General features: G+C 49.8%; 1 protein-coding gene across 1 annotated transcript; it reads left to right on the top strand.

The window, feature by feature from the left end:
* Nucleotides 1-1575: 1575 nt before the first annotated feature.
* On the top strand, nucleotides 1576-20471 carry TBXA2R (thromboxane A2 receptor). Its single transcript, XM_079960768.1, is given in 5 exon segments — nucleotides 1576-1652; nucleotides 1655-1741; nucleotides 1745-1777; nucleotides 16943-17872; nucleotides 18853-20471. Coding segments are annotated over 5 exon segments (1377 nt in total). The 5' UTR covers nucleotides 1576-1595; the 3' UTR covers nucleotides 19123-20471.
* The last annotated feature ends 1761 nt before the right edge of the window (nucleotides 20472-22232 follow it).

The following is a 22232-nucleotide window of genomic DNA, read 5'->3' on the forward strand; positions in this document are numbered from 1 at the left end:
GGTACCTATTTATCTACTTGCACGTTGACGTGCTTTCGAACTGCTAGGTTGGCAGGAGCAGGGACCGAGCAACGGGAGCTCACCCCGTCATTGCGGGGATTCGAACCGCCAACCTTCTGATCGGCAAGTCCTAGGCTCTGTGGTTTAACCCACAGCGCCACCCGTGTCCCATATATATATTAACCAGCCTCATTTTCCTGCTTTATTTTTCTGCTACGATTCACTGAGCTGCATAGTTTTCCATCTCTGTTTTTCTTCGGCAGAACTGTCAAATCCGATGAAAGACACACAGCCGACTCCCACAAAAGATGAAAGGGCTTTTGAAGAGTTATTATCCTCATGTCTGGCTCTACATGAGACAGCTTTTTATTTTCTATTAATCCCTGCATGTCAAGTTTCCAGACCTCATGGTAGCGAGAGAAAATGCTTAAAAGCATTTGTATGTCAAGTTTCTAGACCTCATGCTTGTTTAAAGAAGCAGCAGCCTTTTCCTAATCTGTGATTATTGCAGTTCCCTGTGTTCTTTGGCGGCAAACTCTTTGCTTTAAATGTGCTTAAAACATCTGAGCTTTTCTGCAGGACTTATAATGTTCGATTTTGCAGACTGACCGGCTTCCTGCAATTCCAGAATTCGAACTCACAGCTTCGCAGAGAATTGGCCTTGCCAACGGTGGTTTATTTGGGATGGCCAAACATGGGCAACGCAAGTTGTTTTTTTCTGCTTTCTGCCCTTGCAAGATGACCTGTTTATTGAGAATTAGTGATGATTTGTTTGCAAGAGGATTAGAGGACAGCCAAGAAACAGCGAACTTTGTTTTGCAGGGAACTGAGATGATGTTTTGGTGCAGCAAGTGTGATCCGACACATTTCCTGCCCCTCCAAACACTAAAAATTTTTTGATTCTATTTGGCGACGTTTCTGATCGTTTCGTTCCTTCGCTTTGCCCGGGAAACAGCTCGCCTGGGCGACGATAATGAAAAGAACCATCAAAATGCCCATCAAAATGACCGCATAATTGGCAAAACCGTGTTTTCAGCTAAAAATTAATTGTCAATTAAGCGAGGCCTGTGGGCAGGGGAATTTTATAGAGGGGTGGGGAAGGAAACGATTTGCCAAATGATGGGAACCTGAGCGATATGCTTTTAGGCGTTTTCTCTTGCAAACCATGAGGTCTAGAAACTTGATATATGAATGCCTTTAGGCGTTTTCTCTTGCAACCATGAGGTCTAGAAACTTGATATATGAATGCTTTTAGGCATTTTCTCTTGCAACCATGAGGTCTAGAAACTTGATATATGAATGCTTTTAGGCATTTTCTCTTGCAACCATGAGGTCTAGAAACTTGATATTTAGGCATTTTCTCTTGCAACCATGAGGTCTAGAAACTTGACATGCAGGGATTAATAGAATGAATTAATAGAAAATAGATTAATAGAAAATAAAAAGCTGTCATGAGGTCTAGAAACTTGATATCCCTCCCGAAGGCCTCTTCCCAAAAAGCCAGCGGTCCAAAGAAGTTCTCCCGTTTTCCCTCCAGGGGGAAAACTCCTCCTTTATCTCTCTCTCTGCCTGTGCAATCTTTTCCCTGAAAAGGGATGAGCCGCCCAGCCTCCTGTCTCTTGGTCCCTCCCTTTTCCCTACCCAGTTCTCAAAAAAAAAAAAAAAAAAGCGATTTTTCTCAGATGCATCAGACAGACGAAGTGGGGCAAAGGGACCAGTCTCTTCGCTGCCTCCCAAGAATTAGCGCTCAACTTCTGGGAACTTAGACTGGAAAAGGGTATGTAGCCAAAATCATTGTTTTAAGGGTGATGGTGATGGTTTTTATACTGGTTTTTATGCTGGTGATGCTGGGTCTTTTGCAGACCTGATGGTTGTTGGTTTTTTTTTTTAGCAAAGGCTTGTTGGAGCACATCCTCCAACCGGGAAGGGGGAAAAAGCGGTTTTATTTCAAGGCGCAAAAGGGGAAGCGAGGCTCCGGGAGAGATAAGGGAAGAGGGAGGGATGGGGAGAAGGGACGGGAGGGGAGAGGGAGGTGGGCAGTGGGAGAGGGGGAGGGGAGGAAAGGAAGGAGGAAGAAAGAAAGGAAGAAAGGAAGAAAGAAAGGGAGGGGAGAGATGGGTATTGAAGAGAAAAGGGGATGGGGGAGATGGAGGAGGGAAGGAAGGAAGGAAGGGGAGAGAGAGAGAGAGAGAGAGAAAGGAAGGAAAGAAGAAAGAAAGAAAAGGAAGGAAGGAAGGAAGGAGAGAGAGAGAGAGAGAGAGAGAGAGAGAAAGGAAGGAAGGAAGAAAAGGAAGGAAGGAAGGAAGGAAGGAAGGAAGGAAGGAAGGAGAGAGAGAGAGAGAGAGAGAGAAAGAAAGAGAGAAAGAAAGAAAGAAAGAAAGAAAGAAAGAAAAGGAAGGAGAGAGAGAGAGAGAGAGAAAGAAAGAAAGAAAGAAAGAAAGAAAGAAAGAGGGAAGGAAGGAAGAAAAGGAAGGAAGGAGAGAGAGCAAGAGAGAGAAAGAAAGAGAGAGAGAGAGAGGAGAGAGAGAGATGGGTATTGAAGAGGAAAGGGGAGGTGGAGGGAAGGAAGAAAAGAAAGGAAGGAAGGAAGGAAGGAAGGAAGGCAACATGTTCTCACCCAGAACCCCTCATTTTGCCTTCTTAGGCTCTGAAAGTTGCTATGGGCAAGGGAGAGATGCACTCTGCACATGGTCAGAGGCACTAGGTGCCTCAAATGCTCTTGCGGAGAGGCAGGACAAAGACGGAGTAAGATGAAAGAATGGAGAGCTGCACACACTCCTGTCATTCAATATACATCCTTTGGATTGTTTTGTGGGGGGCATTTGACGTGTGTCCCCACTTATTGTATTTTTCGCTCTATAAGACGCACCAGACCACAAGACGCACATAGTATTTGGAGGAGGAAAACAAGAAAAAGAATATTCTGAATCTCAGAAGCCAGAACAGCAAGAGGGACCGCTGCACAGTGAAAGCAGCAATCCCTCTTGCTGTTCTGGCTTCTGGGATAGCTGCGTAGCCTGAGTTCGCTCCATAAGACGCACACACATTTCCCCTTACTTTTTAGGAGGGAAAAAGTGAGTCTTATAGAGCAAAAAATACGGTAATTTGATCCCTGTGTATTCCCTGTCCGTCGCTGCCTCCTGAAGGACCGTGTTCCTCACTTTACCAATCCTTTAAAATTTACATTTGTATATATGATTTATCATTTTCGGCTTTAAAACAATCATATAAACGCCAGAATTTAAATGATTGAATTTAATACATTAGACTTCCCTTCTTCTCTCTGCCCTTGTATGGCTCATTTTGTTTTCCTTTTTGCATATTTTAATTAATCCCTTTCCCCCCCTTTCCTGATTCCAGTTATACATTAACTGCTCGGTTTATTCTAACCCTGCTAACGTCTAAAGTGGTTTGCAATCATTTTTCAAACATGCTACGAATTTCCCCACGGTTCTTCTTTTTTTTAAAAAAAGAATTATTCATTCCTGATCTGGTTTAATTCTACCTTTCCTTTTATCCCTCCCGAATCTTTTAACATTGGGCTTCCTTGAATGTTTGCAATGAGTTCTGGCATTACGCTGAGAGTTGTCAATCTGGAACGTCGCCATTATGGGCAGTAATGATTGACAGCTGTCAGACGCCATCCATGTCTCTCTGATCTGCTTTCTAATCTCAAACGATAAGGCTATCAATTTGCGCCAGTCACGATGGTTCTATATTGTCTTCAGTCTCTGATGAAGCATGCTTGTAAAAAAAAAGGCATTTCCCCCAGCCTTGCCAAAGAACAATTATACAGGGCTCTCTTGTTTTTGTTTTTTTTCCCAATTCCAATTTCATCATTTTTTTTAAAATAGAAAAAAATGGGAGAGATACATTTCATCAAATCAAATTGACTTCTCCCGCTCCCCCTTTCTGCAGTTACCTATATTGTTAACACTCATCACTGCACCCCTAATTTTAATCTTCTTATATATATTATTATTATTTTATACTCCCTTCAAATCTCTTAACTGCTAGGTCTTAAGTCAGTCCAGTTTAAGGTGTGTGGTTTTTTTACAACGGTTCCAAAATTACCCCCATTCAGTGTTTAAAAGTCTGCCGTCTCGATTTCTTCTTTTTCCGGGAAGTTTCTTCTCGTTTGTGAATATTCTGTTAGTTTTAATTGCCAGTCTTCTTCAGTTGGAAATGACTCTTTTTTTTCCATTTCTGGGTGTATATCGTTCTGGCAGCACAGAAAAACAGTTTCTCTTGATCTTTAGGTGCCTCCAAGTCCAATATTCCTAACAGGAATACTTCCGGTTTCTTAACAATAATAAATATACACAGGAGACAAAGAAACAAATGGATAAATGCGAGGAACAATGAATGAATGAATCTTTATTTGCATCAGCCGTCGGCCATTGCAATAAAAAAAACCACGATATACAAAGAATAGAAATAAAAAGTCAATTATGTACAATACATTTTAGGGTTTTGAATAGTGGATCTTATTCTGATTGCCCCAGCGAAAAACCTTGCCACCTTTGCCGTCACCTGCTCATCTGGATCTGCCAAGAGAAAGGACACTTACTAACTAACTTACTTACTTTCTTCCTTCTTTCTTTCTTTCCTTCCTTCCTTCCTTCCTTCCTTCCTTCCTTCCTTCTCTCTCAGTTTCTTTTTCCTTCCTTCCTTCCCTCCTTCCTTCCTTCCTTCCTTCCTTCCTTCCTTCTTTTTCTCTCTCTCTCCCTTCCTCCCTTCCTTCTCTCTGTTTCTTTTTCCTCCCTTCCTCCCTTCCTTCCCTCTCAGTTTCTTTTTCCTTCCTTTCCTCTCTCTCTCTCTTTCTCTCTCTCTCTCTCTCCCTCTCCCTCTCCCCCTTCCTTCCTTCCTTCCTTCCTTCCTTCCTTCCTTCCTTCCTTCCTTCCCCCCCCTCTCTCTTTTCTCCATCTCCCTCTCCCTCCCTCCCTCCCTCCCTCCTTCTTTATCTCTTTCTCTCTTCTCCCTTTCTTTCTTTCTTTCTTTCTCTCTCTCTCTCTCTCTCTCTCTCTCTCTCTCTCTCTCTCATCTTGACCTGCCAAGAGAAAGGACCCTGGGGCAGTGGCTGGGCGACCCGGGATCGACGATAAAAGAGGGGTGATAATCTCATTCCTAAAGTCTTTATAAAGAAGGCAAGCCAGAAGGGCGTGCGCCACCGATTCGGGACTGCCGTCTCCACAGGGATATTTTTCGTGTTGGAATCGTCCCTCAAATTTATCCGAGGGCAAGACATTCAATCTCGCGAGCGTAAAAGCGCGTCTATATTTTAGAGCAAGCAAGCGAATCTGAGCTTCTCATTCCCTGCATCCTCAGATCTCTGCTCTCTTTCAGGATTCGAAACACGCTTTTCCTCTTCCCTCCTCCTCTTTCCTTCCTTTCCCCTCTGCAATATGGACGGTCAGGGGAAAAAAACAAAACACCTTCTATATGAAACCCTATCCCCCCACTGCGCCGACATGAATCTCTCTTGTGTGTCAGCTCGGCTTTCGAGTCTCCAAATATTTGGACGCTCCTTTCAGCCGTCACTTAGCCTGGATCTAAACATTTCGGTTCTTTTTGGCACCCATAAATCTCCCGCCCGTCTTCAAGAGCTTAGGCTGAGCGTTCCTGAGAGGGTGCCGTACAGTTCTGGAATACGCGTGGTGCCTGGAGGTTCAGAAGCAGCCAGGGGCTAAGAAAACACACAAAACCGGTCGATTCCCAGGGTCTGGGTGCAGAGGAAGAACAGCAGGATCTGTCCCTAGTTTCTCGCGCGTCCACAAAGAACGCCGTGAACCCAGATTGCCGAATCAATCACCGTCATATTTTCAAAACATGCCATGGCCAACTACGAAAGAGAGAGAGGGAAAACGCCAACAATCTTGCAAACGACATCAGTCTTGGGAGATTGCATGAAACAGAAAATAAAAAGTTAGGAACGTTGCCATGATGAAATCCTAGCTCTCCTCTGAGCCAATATTATTTATTGCTCTGACATGAAGCCCCTCCGTGCCAGTTACAGGGAGGGATTTGGGTCGGTCACCCAGATTTTAAGATGCAGCAAAGTTATCTGACCCTCCAAAACAGGCGTGGAAGGAGAGACTTGATGCAATTCGTGGCGAAACATGAGATAAGGAGATTCCTGCTGCACTGCGCCAGTGCATAACGTCCAACATTGTGTAGGACTTGCCGATCAGAAGGTTGGCGGTTCGAATCCCCGCAATGACGGGGTGAGCTCCCGTTGCTCAGTCCCTGCTCCTGCCAACCTAGCAGTTCAAAAGCACGTCAAAGTGCAAGTAGATAAATAGGTACTGCTCTGGCAGGAAGGTAAACGGCGTTTCCATGCGCTGCTCTGGTTCGCCAGAAGCGGCTTAGTCCTGCTGGCCACGTGACCCGGAAGCTGTACGCCGGCTCCCTCGGCCAGGAAAGCGAGATGAGCACCGCAACCCCAGAGTCGGCCACGACTGGACCTAATGGTCAGGGGTCCCTTTACCTTTACTTGTTCAATAACAACAACAACAACAACAACAACAACAACAACAACAACAACGAACGTCTCGGAAGTCAAACATTTCAGTTTTCGAACGTTGAAAACCCGGAATTAAATGCTTCTGTTTTTGAACAGAAATTGAATATCTTTCCACTGTGTGTAAATGTTATTTCTCCCCAGTTTTTGCAGACCGCCCATTGCGCCTCGGTTTCCGAACGTTTCGGAAGTCGAAAGGTCTTCCAGAACGGATTACATTCGAAAACCGAGGTACCACTGTATAATAATGATAATAACGTTATCATTTATACCCCACACACTCTGGGCGGCTTCCTACATATATAAAAACATAATGAAACATTAAAGATTTTTTAAAAAACTTCCCTATGCTGTACAGTGCTGCCTTCAGATGTCTTTTAAAGGTTACTTATCTCCTTGGCTTGGGGTTTGAATAACTCCGTACCCTCCAACATTTCTCCAATGAAAATGTTGTTGTTGTTGTTGTTGTTTAGTCCTTTAGTCGTGTCCGCCTCTTGGTGACCCCCTGGACCAGAGCACGCCAGGCCCTCCTGTCTTCCACTGCCTCCCGCAGTTTGGTCAAACTCATGCTGACACCTTCGAGAACACTGTCCCACCATCTCGTCCTCTGTCGTCCCCTTCTCCTTGTGCCCTCCATCTTTCCCAGCATCAGGGTCTTTTCCAGAGTCTTCTCTTCTCCTGAGGTGGCCAAAGTCTTGGAGCCTCAGCTTCAGGATCTGTCCTTCCAGTGAGCACTCAGGGCTGATTTCCTAAAGAATGGAGAGGTTTGATCTTCTTGCAGTCCATGGGACTCTCAAGAGTCTCCTCCAGCACCAGAATTCAAAAGCATCCATTCTTTGGCGATCAGCCTTCTTGATGGTCCAGCTCTCACTTCCATACATGACTACTGGCAAAACCAGAGCTTTAACTATACAGACCTTTGTTGGCAAGGTGATGTCTCTGCTTTTTAAGATGCTGTCTAGGTTTGTCGTCACTTTTCTCCCAATGAAAATAGGGACATCCTAAGGAAAAGCGGGACATTTCGGGTACCGAAATAAATAGGTACCACTGCGGCGGGAAGTTAAACGGCGTTTCTGTGCGCTCTGGTTTCCGTCATGCGCCAGAAGCGGTTTAGTCCTGCTGTCCACGCGACCCGGAAAACTGTCTGCGGACAAGCGCCGGCTCCCTCAGCCCGAAAATGAGATGAGTGCCGCAACCCCCTAGTCGCCGTTCACTGGACTTAACCGTCCAGGGGTCCTTTACCTTTTTACCTTACTGAGGAAGGAGGGCGAAGGGAAGGAGGCAGATTCAGAGAGGGTGCAAATCGCAAAGGGCACTGAGGCTGCTCTCAGTGTGGGTCAGGAGTAAAGGTTAAGGGACCCCTGACCGTTAGGTCCAGTTGTGGATGACTCTGGGGTTGTGGTGCTCATCTCGCTTTACTGGCTGAGGGAGCCGGCGTACAGCTTCCAGGTCATGTGGCCAGCATGACTGAGCCGCTTCTGGAGAACCAGAGCAGCGCACGGAAACGCCGTTTGCCTTCCCGCCGGAGCAGTGGCGTAGCGTGGGTTATCAGCACCCGGGGCAAGGCAAGTAATTTGCGCCCCCTAACCCATGGATTTGCGCCCCCTAACCCGTGGATTTCCCTAACCCCCAGATGTTAGGCCCGGTGCGGCCAGCCCCCCCTGCACCCCCCACGCTACGCCACTGCGCCGGAGCGGTACCTATTTATCTACTTGCACTTTGAGGTGCTTTCGAAGTGCTAGGGTGGCAGGAGCAGGGACCGAGCAACGGGAGCCACCCCCTTGTGGGTATTCGAACCGCGCAGTGTCTGTGGGACCACGCTTTGCAGAGTTATCTCTTCTTCCCAGAGCTTTCCCCTTGTATGGCTTGATAACCGGAGACCCGCTATCATCCTCCTGCAGCTCGCTGACATTCTTTTCTAATGACCCAGAGGTCGTGACCCGAGTTGTTCCCAGGATCTGGGAAAGGGGCGAGGAGCCGTCATCCCCTTCCACCCGGTGCACAATCCGTTTCTGGAATCTGCAGTGTGCCAAGATGGGCCGGTGGCTTATGGGGCGTCGGTAGGGGATTTAGATAAAATGCCACGGGTGGGGTTTTTTGTCTGCTAAAGGCTGTCAGCCGGGAATGCGCCATGGAGCCTTCATGGAGCCTAATGAGGGTGAAAAAGGAGAGCGCAAAATATGGTCTGAAGCTCAACATCAAAAAAACAAAGATCACGGCCGCTGGTCCCATCACCTCCTGGCAAATAGAAGGGGAAGAAATGGAGGCAGTGAGAGATTTTACTTTCCTGGGCTCCATGATCACTGCAGATGGTGACAGCAGTCACGGAATTAAAAGACGCCTGCTTCTTGGGAGAAAAGTGACGACAAACCTAGGCAGCGTCTTAAAAAGCAGAGACATCACCTTGCTGACAAAGGTCCGTATAGTTAAAGCTCTGGTTTTCCCAGTAGTGATGTATGGAAGTGAGAGCTGGACCATAAAGAAGGCTGATTGCCGAAGAATTTATGCTTTTGAATTCTGGTGCTGGAGGAGATTCTTGAGAGTCCCATGGACTGCAAGAAGATCAAACCTCTCCATTCTGAAGGAAATCAGCCCTGAGTGCTCACTGGAAGGACAGATCCTGAAGCTGAGGCTCCAAGACTTTGGCCACCTCAGGAGAAGAGAAGACTCCCTGGAAAAGACCCTGATGTTGGGAAAGATGGAGGGCACAAGGAGAAGGGGACGACAGAGGACGAGATGGTGGGACAGTGTTCTCGAGGGGACCAACATGAGTTTGACCAAACTGTGGGAGGCAGTGGAAGACAGGAGGGCCTGGTATGATCTGGTCCAGGGGGTCACAAAGAGGCGGACATGACTAAAGATCTAAACAACAAGAAAAAGACTCCTGGATGGTTAACTCCAGTAATAATATTAAGTAATATTAAGGCCGTGGAGACGATGCGCAGAAAGGAAAGCAGTGGCCATTAACACTGAGGAGGGTGGAAGGGCGAATTTCGGAGCCTGTTTTTTGCCTCTCTGCTTGCAAGGTCGTAGGCAGGTCCGTTCCCAGGCCAGCTGCTCTGTGTTGGCATTTGCGAGGCAAAACAAAACAGCAAATTCCTTCCCTCCAGCGACTCCCGTCCGAGGCTTTCCAAGCTGAAGGGTTTATTTTTAATTTCTGCTAGTGGCAGGGTGAGGCCGGCAGTTGTGGATGGGAAAGGAGGAAAGCTGGAAGCAGTTTTTGGACCCATTGCTTGGGGACTTTCAGAGGAATCACAGAGGGCCTATGGGACATTCCTTCAGCTTGAGTGTGCCTGGGGGTGTCGGGACAGAGATAAATCAATAAATTCACCCTGCCCTCCTAGGAAGATGATAGCGGCGAGGCAAAAATGGAGCAATGAACGAAGCAGTCGAAGCAAAACCCGGGAATTAACGGGGTTTCAGCTAGCAGGCACCAGCCATCAATTCCCATTAAAGGCAGCAATACTCATTTGCCAAAAGATCGGAAGCTGTTAGCCCAGTGACCTCACCCCCTTCAATGTTTCTCCCCTGAAAATAGGGACGTCCTCTTCCATCCCCTCCAACGTTTCTCCCCTGAAAATAGGGACGTCCCAAGGAAAAGTGGGGAATTCTGGGATCAAATTGGAAACTGGAACGGCTTCTGTAAATCCTGGACTGTCCTTGGAAAACAGGGTCCCATTTTAGGAGACAACACTACAGTGTGTGGAATGTTTTGTATCTCAAGTTGGGGTTTTGAGAGCCATAAAAAGGGCCCATTATGGTGCTGGAGGAGACTCTTGAGAGTCCCATGGACTGCAAGAAGATCAAACCTCTCCATTGTGAAGGAAATCAGCCCTGAGTGCTCACTGGAAGGACAGATCCTGAAGCTGAGGCTCCAAGACTTTGGCCACCTCAGGAGAAGAGAAGACTCCCTGGAAAAGACCCTGATGCTGGGAAAAATGGAGGGCGCAAGGAGAAGGGGACGACAGAGGACCAGATGGTGGGACAGTGTTCTCGAAGAAACCAGCATGAGTTTGTCCAAACTGTGGGAGGCAGTGGAAGACAGGAGTGCCTGGCGTGCTCTGGTCCAGGGGGTCACGAAGAGTCGGACATGACCAAACAACAACAACAACAAAAAGGGCGCTGGAGCAGGCTTCCCTGGGAAGTTGGCAACCTAGCCAGCTTCTGAGTTTTCTTGGCTGCCGGATGATTTCTGTGCGCCTTTTCCGTTGAGGTGGAGACCTTCCCCCAGGCGTGTTCCTACAAGCCCCAAAGACAGGAATTTAGGTTGTGTCCTCTGTCCTCCTCAGTTTCTTCTGGGCTTCAATCGTATATCCACACACTCCAAATGCAACTTTTTTCAAGGGCGAGGGATGAATTGGCGCTGTCATAAATTGCCCAGGACACGATCCTCTGCAGAAATCGATTCCTGTGTGGAGCAATTGGGTATGTTTAGATGCAATGGCTGCTTTCTGATATCTGGAAGGAAACAGGGCAAATTTATTTATTCTCTCATTTCTCCGGGGGGGATGGTGGAAGGAAATCAGGCCCATTCATCTGAATGGGTCTACTCTAAGTAGGACGCAGTGCACAGGGGGAAGGGCAGTAGTACAGTGGCAAAGCGTTGGCTTTGTAGCTCGGAGGTGCTGGGTTCGATTCCTGCCCCCTCCATGTAAGGCTTGGGTCTGAAACCTCGTCCAGCTGCTGTCCGTCAGTGCGGGTGCTATAAGAAAAAAACTGCTCTTTTTCCTTTATGGGGTGTTCCAGAGCCCGTCTAGAGTCCTTAAGTGGGTTCCCTATCGGTAGGAGAAAATAACAGGCCAGGCAGACAACACAAAATGAAAGAGGAATGAGGAGGGAAGAGGAAACCGAGCGAGCTCAGGCTCCAAAACTCTTCCGCTTGTAGTTTCTGCAATGCTCCTTTTCCCTTATGGGGTATCTAAGAGCCCGTGATTATGATTTATGTGTGAGGATAATTGTTAAAAGTAAATAATAATAATAATAATAATAATAATAATAATAATAATAATACAATATGAAACAGCCATGGCTTCCCCAAATTATTCTGGGAGTTGCAGTTTGCCCAGGGGGCTGAGAGCTGCTAGGAGGCACCCTCTAATTTCCCCGACTGAGCTGCAATTTTATTTATTTTCTACGTCTGTTTCCTGACTTTTCTCTAAGCAGCTCGAGGGGGCAATCATTATTCTTCTCCCCATTTTAATCCCCTGTGAGGCAGGCTACGCAGAGTGACTGGCTCACCCAGCGAGCTCAAGTGGGGGGGGGAGATTCGAACCCGGGTCCCTCCCCAGGTCCTGGCCCCGAGACTCTAACCACTGCACGGCGCTGCCTCTCTGAGTTCTCAGCAAAGAGGGACAGGGTTGTTCGACCGCCCTGGGTCGTTCCAGCCTTCCCCATGGGCGTTAAGAAACCTCTGTGCGATTTCTGGCATTCCTCGCCTTTTCCAGCTGCCAGCCAGATGTGACATTTTCCCCAGCGAAAAAGGCTAGGCCCTCTTTTCCAGACCCTTTTCGGCCGGGGCGTCCCAGGAAGGGCGCCAGGGATGGGGATTGATGGGGTGTGTGTGGGTTCTCCCCCTCGAGCCAGATTTCTCCCCCTCTGTGACTTATTAGCTGTCGTCTAAGCCTCCGGAGACTTGTGCGATCATCTCTCGTTCTCTTGGCCCGCGGCCTCGTTCCTTTTCTAGCTTTCCAGACCAAGTGCTCCCTTGCAGGGAAGACGGTAGGAAGGGCTTTGAGTCATTTCAAAATGATTTCGGAATTTCAGTTTGCAGATGTGCTTCTTTTCCTTTCCTTTCCTTCCTCAATGCCCCCCCTCTCCTTCCTTCCTTCCTTCCTTCCTTCCTTCCTTCCTTCCTTCCTTCCTTCCTTTCCCCCTCAATGCCCATCTCTCTCTCTCTCTTTCCTTCCTTCCTTCCTTCCTTCCTTCCTTCCTTCCTTCCTTCCTTCCCTCCTCAATGCCCATCTCTCTCTCTCTCTTTCCTTCCTTCCTTCCTTCCTTCCTTCCTTCCTTCCTTCCTTCCTTCCCTCCTCAATGCCCATCTCTCTCTCTCTCTCTCTCTCTCTCTCTCTCTCTCTCTCTCTCTCCTTCCAACAAAACAGGGCTGCCTTTAGATGTCTTCTAAAATTTTGGTAGTTGTTTATCTCTTTGACACCTGATGGGAGGGCGTTCCACAGGGCGGGCACCACCACCGAGAAGGCCCTCTGCCTGGTTCCCTGTAACTTGGCTTCTCGCAGGGAGGGAACCGCCAGAAGGCCCTCGGGAGATGGACCTCAGTGTCCGGGCAGAACGATGGGGGTGGAGACGCTCCTTCAGGGATACTGGACCGAGGCCATTTAGGGCTTTGAAGGTCAGCACCAACACTTTGCATTGTGCTCGGAAATGTACTGGGAGCCAATGTAGGTCTCTCAGCGGCCGCTCCCAGTCCCCAGTCTGGCTGCCACATTCTGGATTAATTGTAGTTTCCGGGTCACCTTCAAGGGCAGCCCCACGGAGAGCGCATTGCAGTAGTCCAAGCAGGAGATAACCAGAGCATGCACCACTCTGGCCAGACAGTCTGCGGGCAGGGAGGGTCTCATCCTGCGTACCAGATGGAGCTGCCCTGGACACAGAACTGCCCTGCGCCTCCATGGACAGCTGTGTGTCCAGAATGACTCCCAGGCTGCGCACCTGGTCCTTCGGGGGCACAGTTACCCCATTCAGGACCAGGGAGTCTCCCACACCTGCCTGCCTCCTGTGCCCCCAAAACAGTACTTCTTATTTACGTGTTTGCCTTGTACACTTATGAACATTTATTTTATATATATATATAAGACCTTAGAATTCCTGTAACAGTAGACAAAACTGAACTGTACAAGGCAGCTTCTGACCTCGATACGTTTCTTTTCCAGCGGTCTTTCCATTCCATCTTTCTTCATGTACTGAAAAAGCACCTGCGCCCCCCCCCATAAAATTCTGGGAACTGTAGTTTCTGCTGGGAGTTGTAGCACCATAAAAGTACAGTTCCTAGATTCTCTGGGATTCAAGTGGGTGGCATGGATGGCGTCAGTGGCCAGCTATGAGATGGGGCTGCACAGCTTCTGTTTCCTGACCCCCTGCTCCCAGCGGGACACTCCCTACTTAAATAAATTTGTGCTTCTAAGGGCGGGCTGTCCCAGCTGGTTGCCCCCGGCCCCAAAGCCTTGGCTGACTTCTCCTGATCTTGCATCAGTTCCTGGAAGCTATAGGAATTCCTGCATTATTACAGCCTTGATTTATGGTCCGAGGGAAAGCAGTTGCGATGTTTGTCTGATCTGCGGGGTCAAATGTCTGCGGGGCAATCTCACACATGCCGAGGGCCGATCCTGGTCCCTTGGGGAGATTCCCGGAATCGGAGGAAGCAAATGCTCCGATCTCGCAAGTGCTCCAAGCCTAAGCCGTGGGCAGAAGCGCATAATGTGTACGGTGCGGTAACAGGAAAAAGCCGAATGCGATTCTAGGCTGCATCAACAGAAGTCTAGTGTCCAGATTTAAGTCGTAAAGGTAAAGGGACCCCTGAGCGTTAGGTCCAGTCGTTACCGACTCCGGGGTTGTGGCGCTCATCTCGCTTTACTGGACGAGGGAGCCGGCGTACAGCTTCCGGGTCATGTGGCCAGCAGGACTAAGCCGCTTCTGGCAAACCAGAGCAGCGCACGGAAACGCCGTTTACCTTCCCGCCGGAGCAGGACCTATTTATCTACTTGCACATTGATGTGCTTTCAAACTGCTAGGTTGGCAGGAGCAGGGACCGAGCAACGGGAGCTCACCCCGTCCTGGGGATTCGAACCGCTGACCTTCTGATCGGCAAGTCCTAGGCTCTGTGGTTTAACCCACAGCGCCACCCGCATCCCTGATTTAGGTCATAGTCCTGCTCTGTTAGAGGGACGCAGGTGGCGCTGTGGGTTAAAGCCTCAGCGCCTAGGACTTGCCGATCAAAAGGTCGGCGGTTCGAATCCCTGCGGCGGGGTGCGCTCCCGCTGCTCGGTCCCAGCGCCTGCCAACCTAGCAGTTCGAAAGCACCTCCGGGTGCAAGTAGATAAATAGGGACCGCTTACCAGCGGGAAGGTAAACGGCGTTTCCGTGTGCGACTCTGGCTCGCCAGAGCAGTGATGTCACGCTGGCCACGTGACCCGGAAGTGTCTCCGGACAGCGCTGGCCCCTGGCCTCTTAAGTGAGATGGGCGCACAACCCCAGAGTCTGTCAAGACTGGCCCATACGGGCAGGGGTACCTTTACTTTACCTTTACCTGCTCTGTTCTGCCTTGGTCAGACCATGCCTGGAATACTGTGTACAGTTCTGGGTGCCTCAGTTTAAGAAGGATGTTGACAAGCTGGAAGGTGGGCAGAGGTGGGCAACCGAGACGATCAAGGGTCTGGAAACCGAGCCTGATGAGGAATGGTTGAAGGAGGGATGTTTGGGGAGGGGTGGAGACAAGATCTGGGAACAAACCCGTCCATCACCAATGCCTTTGGATAACTTAGGGACCGTTGGACTGCTGCAAAGCTGGATACAAGTTCTTTTAAACAATGCAGAGAACAGGGGATTATCCTAACTTTCCACAAATGGTTTAGCTCAAGTTGCTGAGCAGAAGCCAATGGCAGTCTGGCTGGGGTCCCAGTTCTTGCTGACTAGACATCAGGAGAAGCTTTTGGGGCGGCAAGATCTCTTTGACAGCGGGACTGAGTCCTTCGGAAGGTGGAGCATTCTCCTTTCTTGGAGGTGTTATCTATCTATCTATCTATCTATCTATCTATCTATCTATCTATCATCTATCTATCTATCTATCTATCTATCTATCTATCTATCTATCTAATAATTTATTATTTATACCCTGCCCATCTGGCTGAGTTTCCCCAGCCACTCCCAGTCAAGTGTTAAAAACAATACAGCGTTAAATATTAAAAACTTCCCTAAACAGGGTTGCCTTCAGATGTCTTTTAAAGATAGGATAGCTGCTTATATCCTTCACATCTGATGGGAGGGTGTTCCACAGGGTGGGCGCCACCACTGATAAGGCCCTCTGTCTGGGTTCCCTGTAGCCTCACTTCTCGCAGGGAGGGAACCGCCAAAAGGCCCTTTGGAGATGGACTCCGGTGTCTGGGCTGAATGATGTGGGTGGAGACGCTCCTTCAGGGATACTGGGCCGTTTAGGGCTTTCAAGGTCAGCATCAACACTTTGAATTGTGCTGGGAAACGTACTGGGAGCCAGTGTAGGTCTTTCAAGATCGGTGTTATGTGGTCTCGGCGGCCGCTCCCAGTCCCCAGTCTAGCTGCCGCATTCTGGATTAGTTGCAGTTTCCGAGTTACCCTCAAAGGTAGCCCCACGGAGAGCGCATTGCAGTAGTCCAAGCGGGAGATAACCAGAGCATGCACCACTCTGGCCAGACAGTCCGCAGGCAGGTAGTCCACTAAAAACATTTAAGTTCCAACAATCATTTAACATAACTTCTTATCTTATACAACATTTTAGAATTCCCGTCAACAACCTCTGAAGATTCTCCGTTCTTTATCATTTGCTCTGCATTTCTTAATTTCTCTATTACTTTTCATTGTCCTTAACTAATAATTATTTTCAACGTCTTCCTTGCAATATTTCACAAATTCCTCCATACAGAACTTCTTGCAGTCCTGCTTGCGTAATCTGTTTATCAGAATCGCTTTTCAAATGGTTCAAATATTTACAGTGGTACCTCGGGTTACATACGCTTCAGGTTACAGACACCGCTAACCCAGAAATAGTGCTTCAGGTTAAGAACTTTGCTTCAGGATGAGAACAGAAATCGTGCTCCGGTGGCGTGGCAGCAGCAGGAGGCCCCATTAGCTAAAGTGGTGCTTCAGGTTAAGAACAGTTTCAGGTTAAGAACGGACCTCCGGAACGAATTAAGTACTTAACCCGAGGTACCACTGTACTCCAGTCCTCTAAGAATCTCTGATGCCGCAGGTTCTGAATCCTTCCTGTTCATTTATCGAGTTCTGCACAGTCCACTAATTTCATTTGCCGTTCTTCTTCCACCGGTAATTCTGAACGGTCCGAATTGGGCGTTGCTTTGTGACGATTTGTTGGGTCTCTGGACCGTAATACAGTGGTACCTCGGGTTACATACGCTTCAGGTTACATACGCTTCAGGTTACAGACTCCGCTAACCCAGAAATAGTGCTTCAGGTTAAGAACTTTGCTTCAGGATAAGAACAGAAATCGCGCTCCGGCGGCACGGCAGCAGCAGGAGGCCCCATTAGCTAAAGTGGTGCTTCAGGTTAAGAACAGTTTCAGGTTAAGAACGGACCTCTGGAATGAATTAAGTACTTAACCCGAGGTACCACTGTAAAGATTGACCGACTGATTGATTGGTTGATTGATAAACAGGTTTTCCAGGTGAGACCTGACCCTTTCCCTCTCTCTCTGCTCAGAGCCAGCACCCAACGACCGAGACTGACCCCAACGCGCCGCGCAATGGGCGCCACGAGACCACTGGCCGCTTCCTTGCGCCCAGGAGGACCCCTCAGCGAGTCTCCTTCCCCAGGACCACGCTGAGCGCCGGGGCGATGGCCAACTCCACCCAGAATCGCACCCTCGGCTCCTGCTTCCGGGGCGCCAACGGCACGGAGGCGTACCGCGGCGACGCGGCCGCCTCGCCGTGGTTTTCCACCATCTTCGGCCTCATCGGCCTCTCCTCCAACCTCTTTGCTTTCTGCGTGTTGGTCAACTCCTCCCGGAAGATGCATAGCCGCTCACGCTCGTCTTTCCTGGTCTTCCTCTGTGGGCTGGTGGCCACCGACTTCATGGGTCTTCTTCTGACCTTCTCCATCGTGGTCCCATACCACTTCACTCGCTTCGACTGGAGGCTGGTGGACCCCGGTTGCCACCTCTGCAACTTCATGGGCTTGGTGATGGTCTTCTTCGGACTGTGCCCCTTGCTCCTCGGTGCCACCATGGCCGGAGAACGCTTCCTGGGCATCAACCGGCCCTTCTCCCGCTCCACCAAGATGACCAAACGGCGGGCATGGACGCTGGTGGGGCTGGTGTGGGCTGGGGGCTTCGTCCTCGGCCTTCTGCCCGTCTTCGGCCTGGGCGACTACACCTTGCAGTACCCCAACTCTTGGTGCTTCCTGACGCTGCTCCACGACCCCAGGAACGTAGTCTTCTGCTTGATCTTCGCTCTTCTCGGCCTCTTCTGTGTGGGCCTCTCCTTCCTGCTCAACACGGTCAGCGTGGTCACCCTCTGCCGCGTCTACCACGACTCCGAGTCCGTCCAGCGGCGGCGAGACAGCGAGGTGGAGATGATGGTGCAACTGCTAGGCATCATGGTCATTGCCAGCGTCTGCTGGCTCCCCCTGCTGGTGAGTGAGTGGCTCGGCCACAGAAGGAGAACATAGATAGATAGATAGATAGATCGATGGATGGATAGATGGATAGATAGATAGATATAGATAGATAGATAGATAGATAGATAGATCGATGGATGGATAGATGGATAGATAGATAGATAGATATAGACAGATATAGATAGATGATAGATAGATAGATAGATAGATAGATAGATGATAGATAGATGATAGATGGCTAGATGGCTAGATGGATAGATAGATGATAGATAGATAGAAAGATAGAAAGATAGATAGATAGATAGATAGATAGATGATAGATAGATAGATGATGGATAGATAGATGATAGATTAGATAGATAGATAGATAGATAGATGATAGATGGATAGATAGATGATAGATAGATAGATAGATAGATAGATAGATAGATAGATAGATGATAGATGGATGGATGGATGGATGGATGGATAGATGATGGATAGATAGATGATAGATTAGATAGATAGATAGATAGATAGATAGATAGATGATAGATAGATGATAGATGGATGGATGGATGGATAGAGATAGATACTGTATTTTTTGCTCTATAAGACTCACTTTTTCCCTCCTGAAAAGTAAGGGGAAATGCGTGTGCGTCTTATGGAGCGAATGCAGGCTGCGCAGCTATCCCAGAAGTCAGAACAGCAAGAGGAATTGCTGCTTTCACTGCGCAGCGATCCCTCTTGTTGTTCTGGCTTCTGAGATTCAGAATATTTTTTTTCTTGTTTTCCTCCTCCAAAAACTAGGTGCATCTTGTGGTCTGGTGCGTCTTATAGAGCGAAAAATACTTGTGGGAGTCATCGGCATGAACTGCAGTTTTGCACATCAATGAAAACCTTTCTAATGGCGAGGCTGTGCTTGTGGCCCATGACCCTAATGGTCAGGGGTCCCTTTACCTTTAATATACCATCTATACATCATTTTCATCATATTCTCTTTCACTGTCCTGCAGATCCTCATTGCGCAGACAGCGCTCCAGGCTCCCCGAGGCAACTTGCCGATCAACCAGATCCCCCGGGACACCGAAATCCAGCTCCTCATCTACCTTCGAGTCGCAACCTGGAACCAGATCCTGGATCCCTGGGTCTACATCCTCTTCCGACGGGCGGTGCTGCGAAGGATCTACCCCAGTTTCAAAGCGCGGCCCTCCATCGTCTCGCTGTACCCGGTGCTCAACCCGTCCCTGAGGAGGAAATTCACCCAGGAATCTGTGCTCCAGTAGGACAGGGGGGTCTTCGACGGCGGGAGGGGAGGGGAACGCGGTACAGCCCTTCCGTGGTCACGGCGAAGCCCGCCAGCGCCCACATCTCGGAAGCATCTCAGCTCCGATGTGCGCTACTCCATGCTCTAAACAGGGCGACGAAGGCTCTCTCAATTTCCCGCCGCCCATGCCAACTGCACCCAGGTCTATGCCCCTTCGCAGGGCCGGATCCCCAATCCCAAACGGGTGACCCCCTAACCTAGCATGAGCTGCGATTCCTTTATTTCCTGGGGTTCGGCTAAACGTCTCTCAGGGTTCCCAAGTTTGTGAGTCGGTTCCGAACGGTCGAAGGAGCCGGGTATGTTTTCGCCTCCTCTGGCGATGTTAATCCCGGCTAGAATGTAGGCTAAGGTGACCAGATTTTTTTCCAATGAATTTGGGGACGCTTTTCAACTTCCTACTAAACAGATGGATTTTGTCAAAGGACTGATCTGTAAATCAGGGAAACGGGGACGTCTGGTAACCTTAATGTAGGCGGGTAAAAGGTAAAGGGACCCCTGACCATTAGGTCCAGTCATGGCTGACTCTGGGGTTGCGGCGCTCATCTCGCTTTACTGGCCGAGGGAGCCGGCGTACAGCTTCCGGGTCATGTGGCCAGCTTCTGGCGAACCAGAGCAGCGCACGGAAACGCCGTTTACCTTCCCGCCGGAGCAGTACCTATTTATCCACTTGCACTTTGACGTGCTTTCGAACTGCTAGGTGGGCAGGAGCAGGGACCGAGCAACGGGAGCTCACCCCGTTGCGGGGATTCAAACCGCCAGCCTTCTGATCGGCAAGTCCTAGGCTCTGTGGTTTAGACCACAGCGCCACCCGCGTCCCATTAAAACTTTTGATAATAAACCTGATTTGGAATGGGGCGGTTGAATCATTTCGATCGCAGTGGGAAGTAGAATTCATGGGGTCTTCCTCCCGTTGGCTCTAGCGCCTCCTGCTGTTGACCTCCCACATCGCACCCTCCGGGTCCCAGGGTGGTGATACACACATACATGCATGCCCTCTCTGCCTCATCCTGCGCCCCCTTCGACATCTGATCCTGAGTCTCAGAACTCTCCTCCCCATGTTGTGTTGGTGGCAACAAAAATATAGCATGTTTAAAAACGGGCGCGTCGAGCCTGAACGCTCACTTAGGGACGACTGGACAGTGCGGTTATTTTTTTGCAACAGACATTGTGGGTGGCGAATGGACGCTTTGTATCCTGCACCCGGAATTGGGGGGTCCCTGGATCGTCCTGGGAAGAGGGAACGACACAACTGCATGAATTTGTGCATGCGTAATTGTTGCCGTAATAAAGCCTGTGGCATTTCCTGCCTGTGGTCGTTGGTGGTGGTTGTTTTTCTGAGACGGGGTGCTGGTTGGGTGCAGGGGGGGGGGGAAACAGCCTAGGGGACCCCCCCCAAGGGAAGAAGGCTCAGAGCCCGGGGATGGGTGGTGGGACGACAGCGAGTGCTCAGGGGGAGAAGGCTGGAAGAGGAGGTGTAGGAAGAGGAAACAGGGCTTAGTGAGCAGGGAGAGTCTGTGCCAGAGAGCAGTCCAGACTCGGAGACAGAAGCAGAGGCTGGGAAGGAGGGGAAGCTCCTTTCAGTGGGGCCAAGTTGCTGAAGAAGCCAGGGGGTCTCCCCCTCCTGCCTGTTCCCCTCGTCTCCCAAAACCAGGAGGAACCAGGAGGAATGGTGTTGGGGGGGGAGCAGCCTAGGGGACCCCCAAGGGAAGAAGGCTCAGAGCCTGGGGGTTGGTGGTGGGACGACAGCGAGTGGTCAGAGGGTGAAGACTGGGAGGAGGAGGTGTTGGAAACCAAAGAGGCAACAGGGCTTAGTGAGCGGGGAAGAGTCTGTGCCAGAGAGCAGTCCAGACTCAGAGGCAGGAGAGGAGGAGGGAGTCCAAGAAGCAGAGAGGCATCCGGCTGGGGAAGAGGCAAGGAGGTCTCCCAGAACCAGAAGCAGTATGAAAAGGGCGACGGTTAGGTTGGCTTCCGCTGGTGCCGTCTCCGATTGCATGGGGAAAATCCTGGAGAGGATGGGACTTAAGATGGCTGTGGGGAGCGGGGATTTTCAGCCTTGGCAACTGATCTATGGGGCAAGACCTACAGGGGATGAGCCGCTGTGCTCATTAGGCCTGACAGCCCGCCAGGTCCTTGTGGACCACACTCTTGCTAATAATTCCAATTTGAACAGGACGATTTGTTGCCGGTTCCCTCCTCATAACGGTTTAGGGTTTGTCCCCTCATCAGCATAACGAAGGCACTTAAGCTAGAATTTGGTCTTGGTCCAGTATATCTGAAGGAGCGTCTCCACCCCCATCGTTCTACTCAGACACTGAGGTCCAGCTCCGAGGGCCTTCTGGCGGTTCCCTCCCTGCGAGAAGCGAGGTTACAGGGAACCAGGCACAGGGCCTTCTTGGTGGTGGCGCCCGCCCTGTGGAACGCCCTCCCACCAGATGTCAAAGAGAACAACAACTACCAGACTTTTAGAAGACATCTGAAGGCAGCCCTGTTTAGGGAAGCTTTTAATGTTTGATGTATTACAATATTTTAATATTTTTTTGGAAGCCGCCCAGAGTGGCTGGGGAAGCCCAGCCAGATGGGCGGGGTATAAACAATAAATTTTATTATTATTATTATTTGGGGCACGCACAAGCACATCCCAGCATGCAGCTCAGAAACCCCGGCCTCCCGGCCTCAAAGGGAAGAATGGATTGGGAAGGCGGTGCAAGTTAGTAGTCCTCATGGTTACGAATAGATGGAGCGGGGCCAAGAAGCAGAGAGGAGTCTGGCTGGGAAAGAGGCAAGGAGGTCTCCCCCTCCTGCTGGGACCAGCTCCCCTCCCTGCTTGTCTCGCAGAATCAAGAGCGGCATGAAAAGAGCGGAGGGGAGGTTAGGTTCACACGGGCGCAGTCTCAGATTGCTTGGGAACAGCCCTGGAGAGGAGCGAGACTTGAGAAGCTGCGTGGAGCTCTTGGCAACCGAATTTCATTTGCCAAAGAAAACCACCAGTCCATGTAGCCCAGGGCTGTCTGCACGGGCCGGCAGCTGCTCTCCACGTTTCCAGGCTATCCGACGCATCTCTCCGAACCT

This window comes from Podarcis cretensis (genome assembly GCF_951804945.1).
Source record: "Podarcis cretensis genome assembly, chromosome: 18".
NCBI lineage: Eukaryota > Metazoa > Chordata > Lepidosauria > Squamata > Lacertidae > Podarcis > Podarcis cretensis.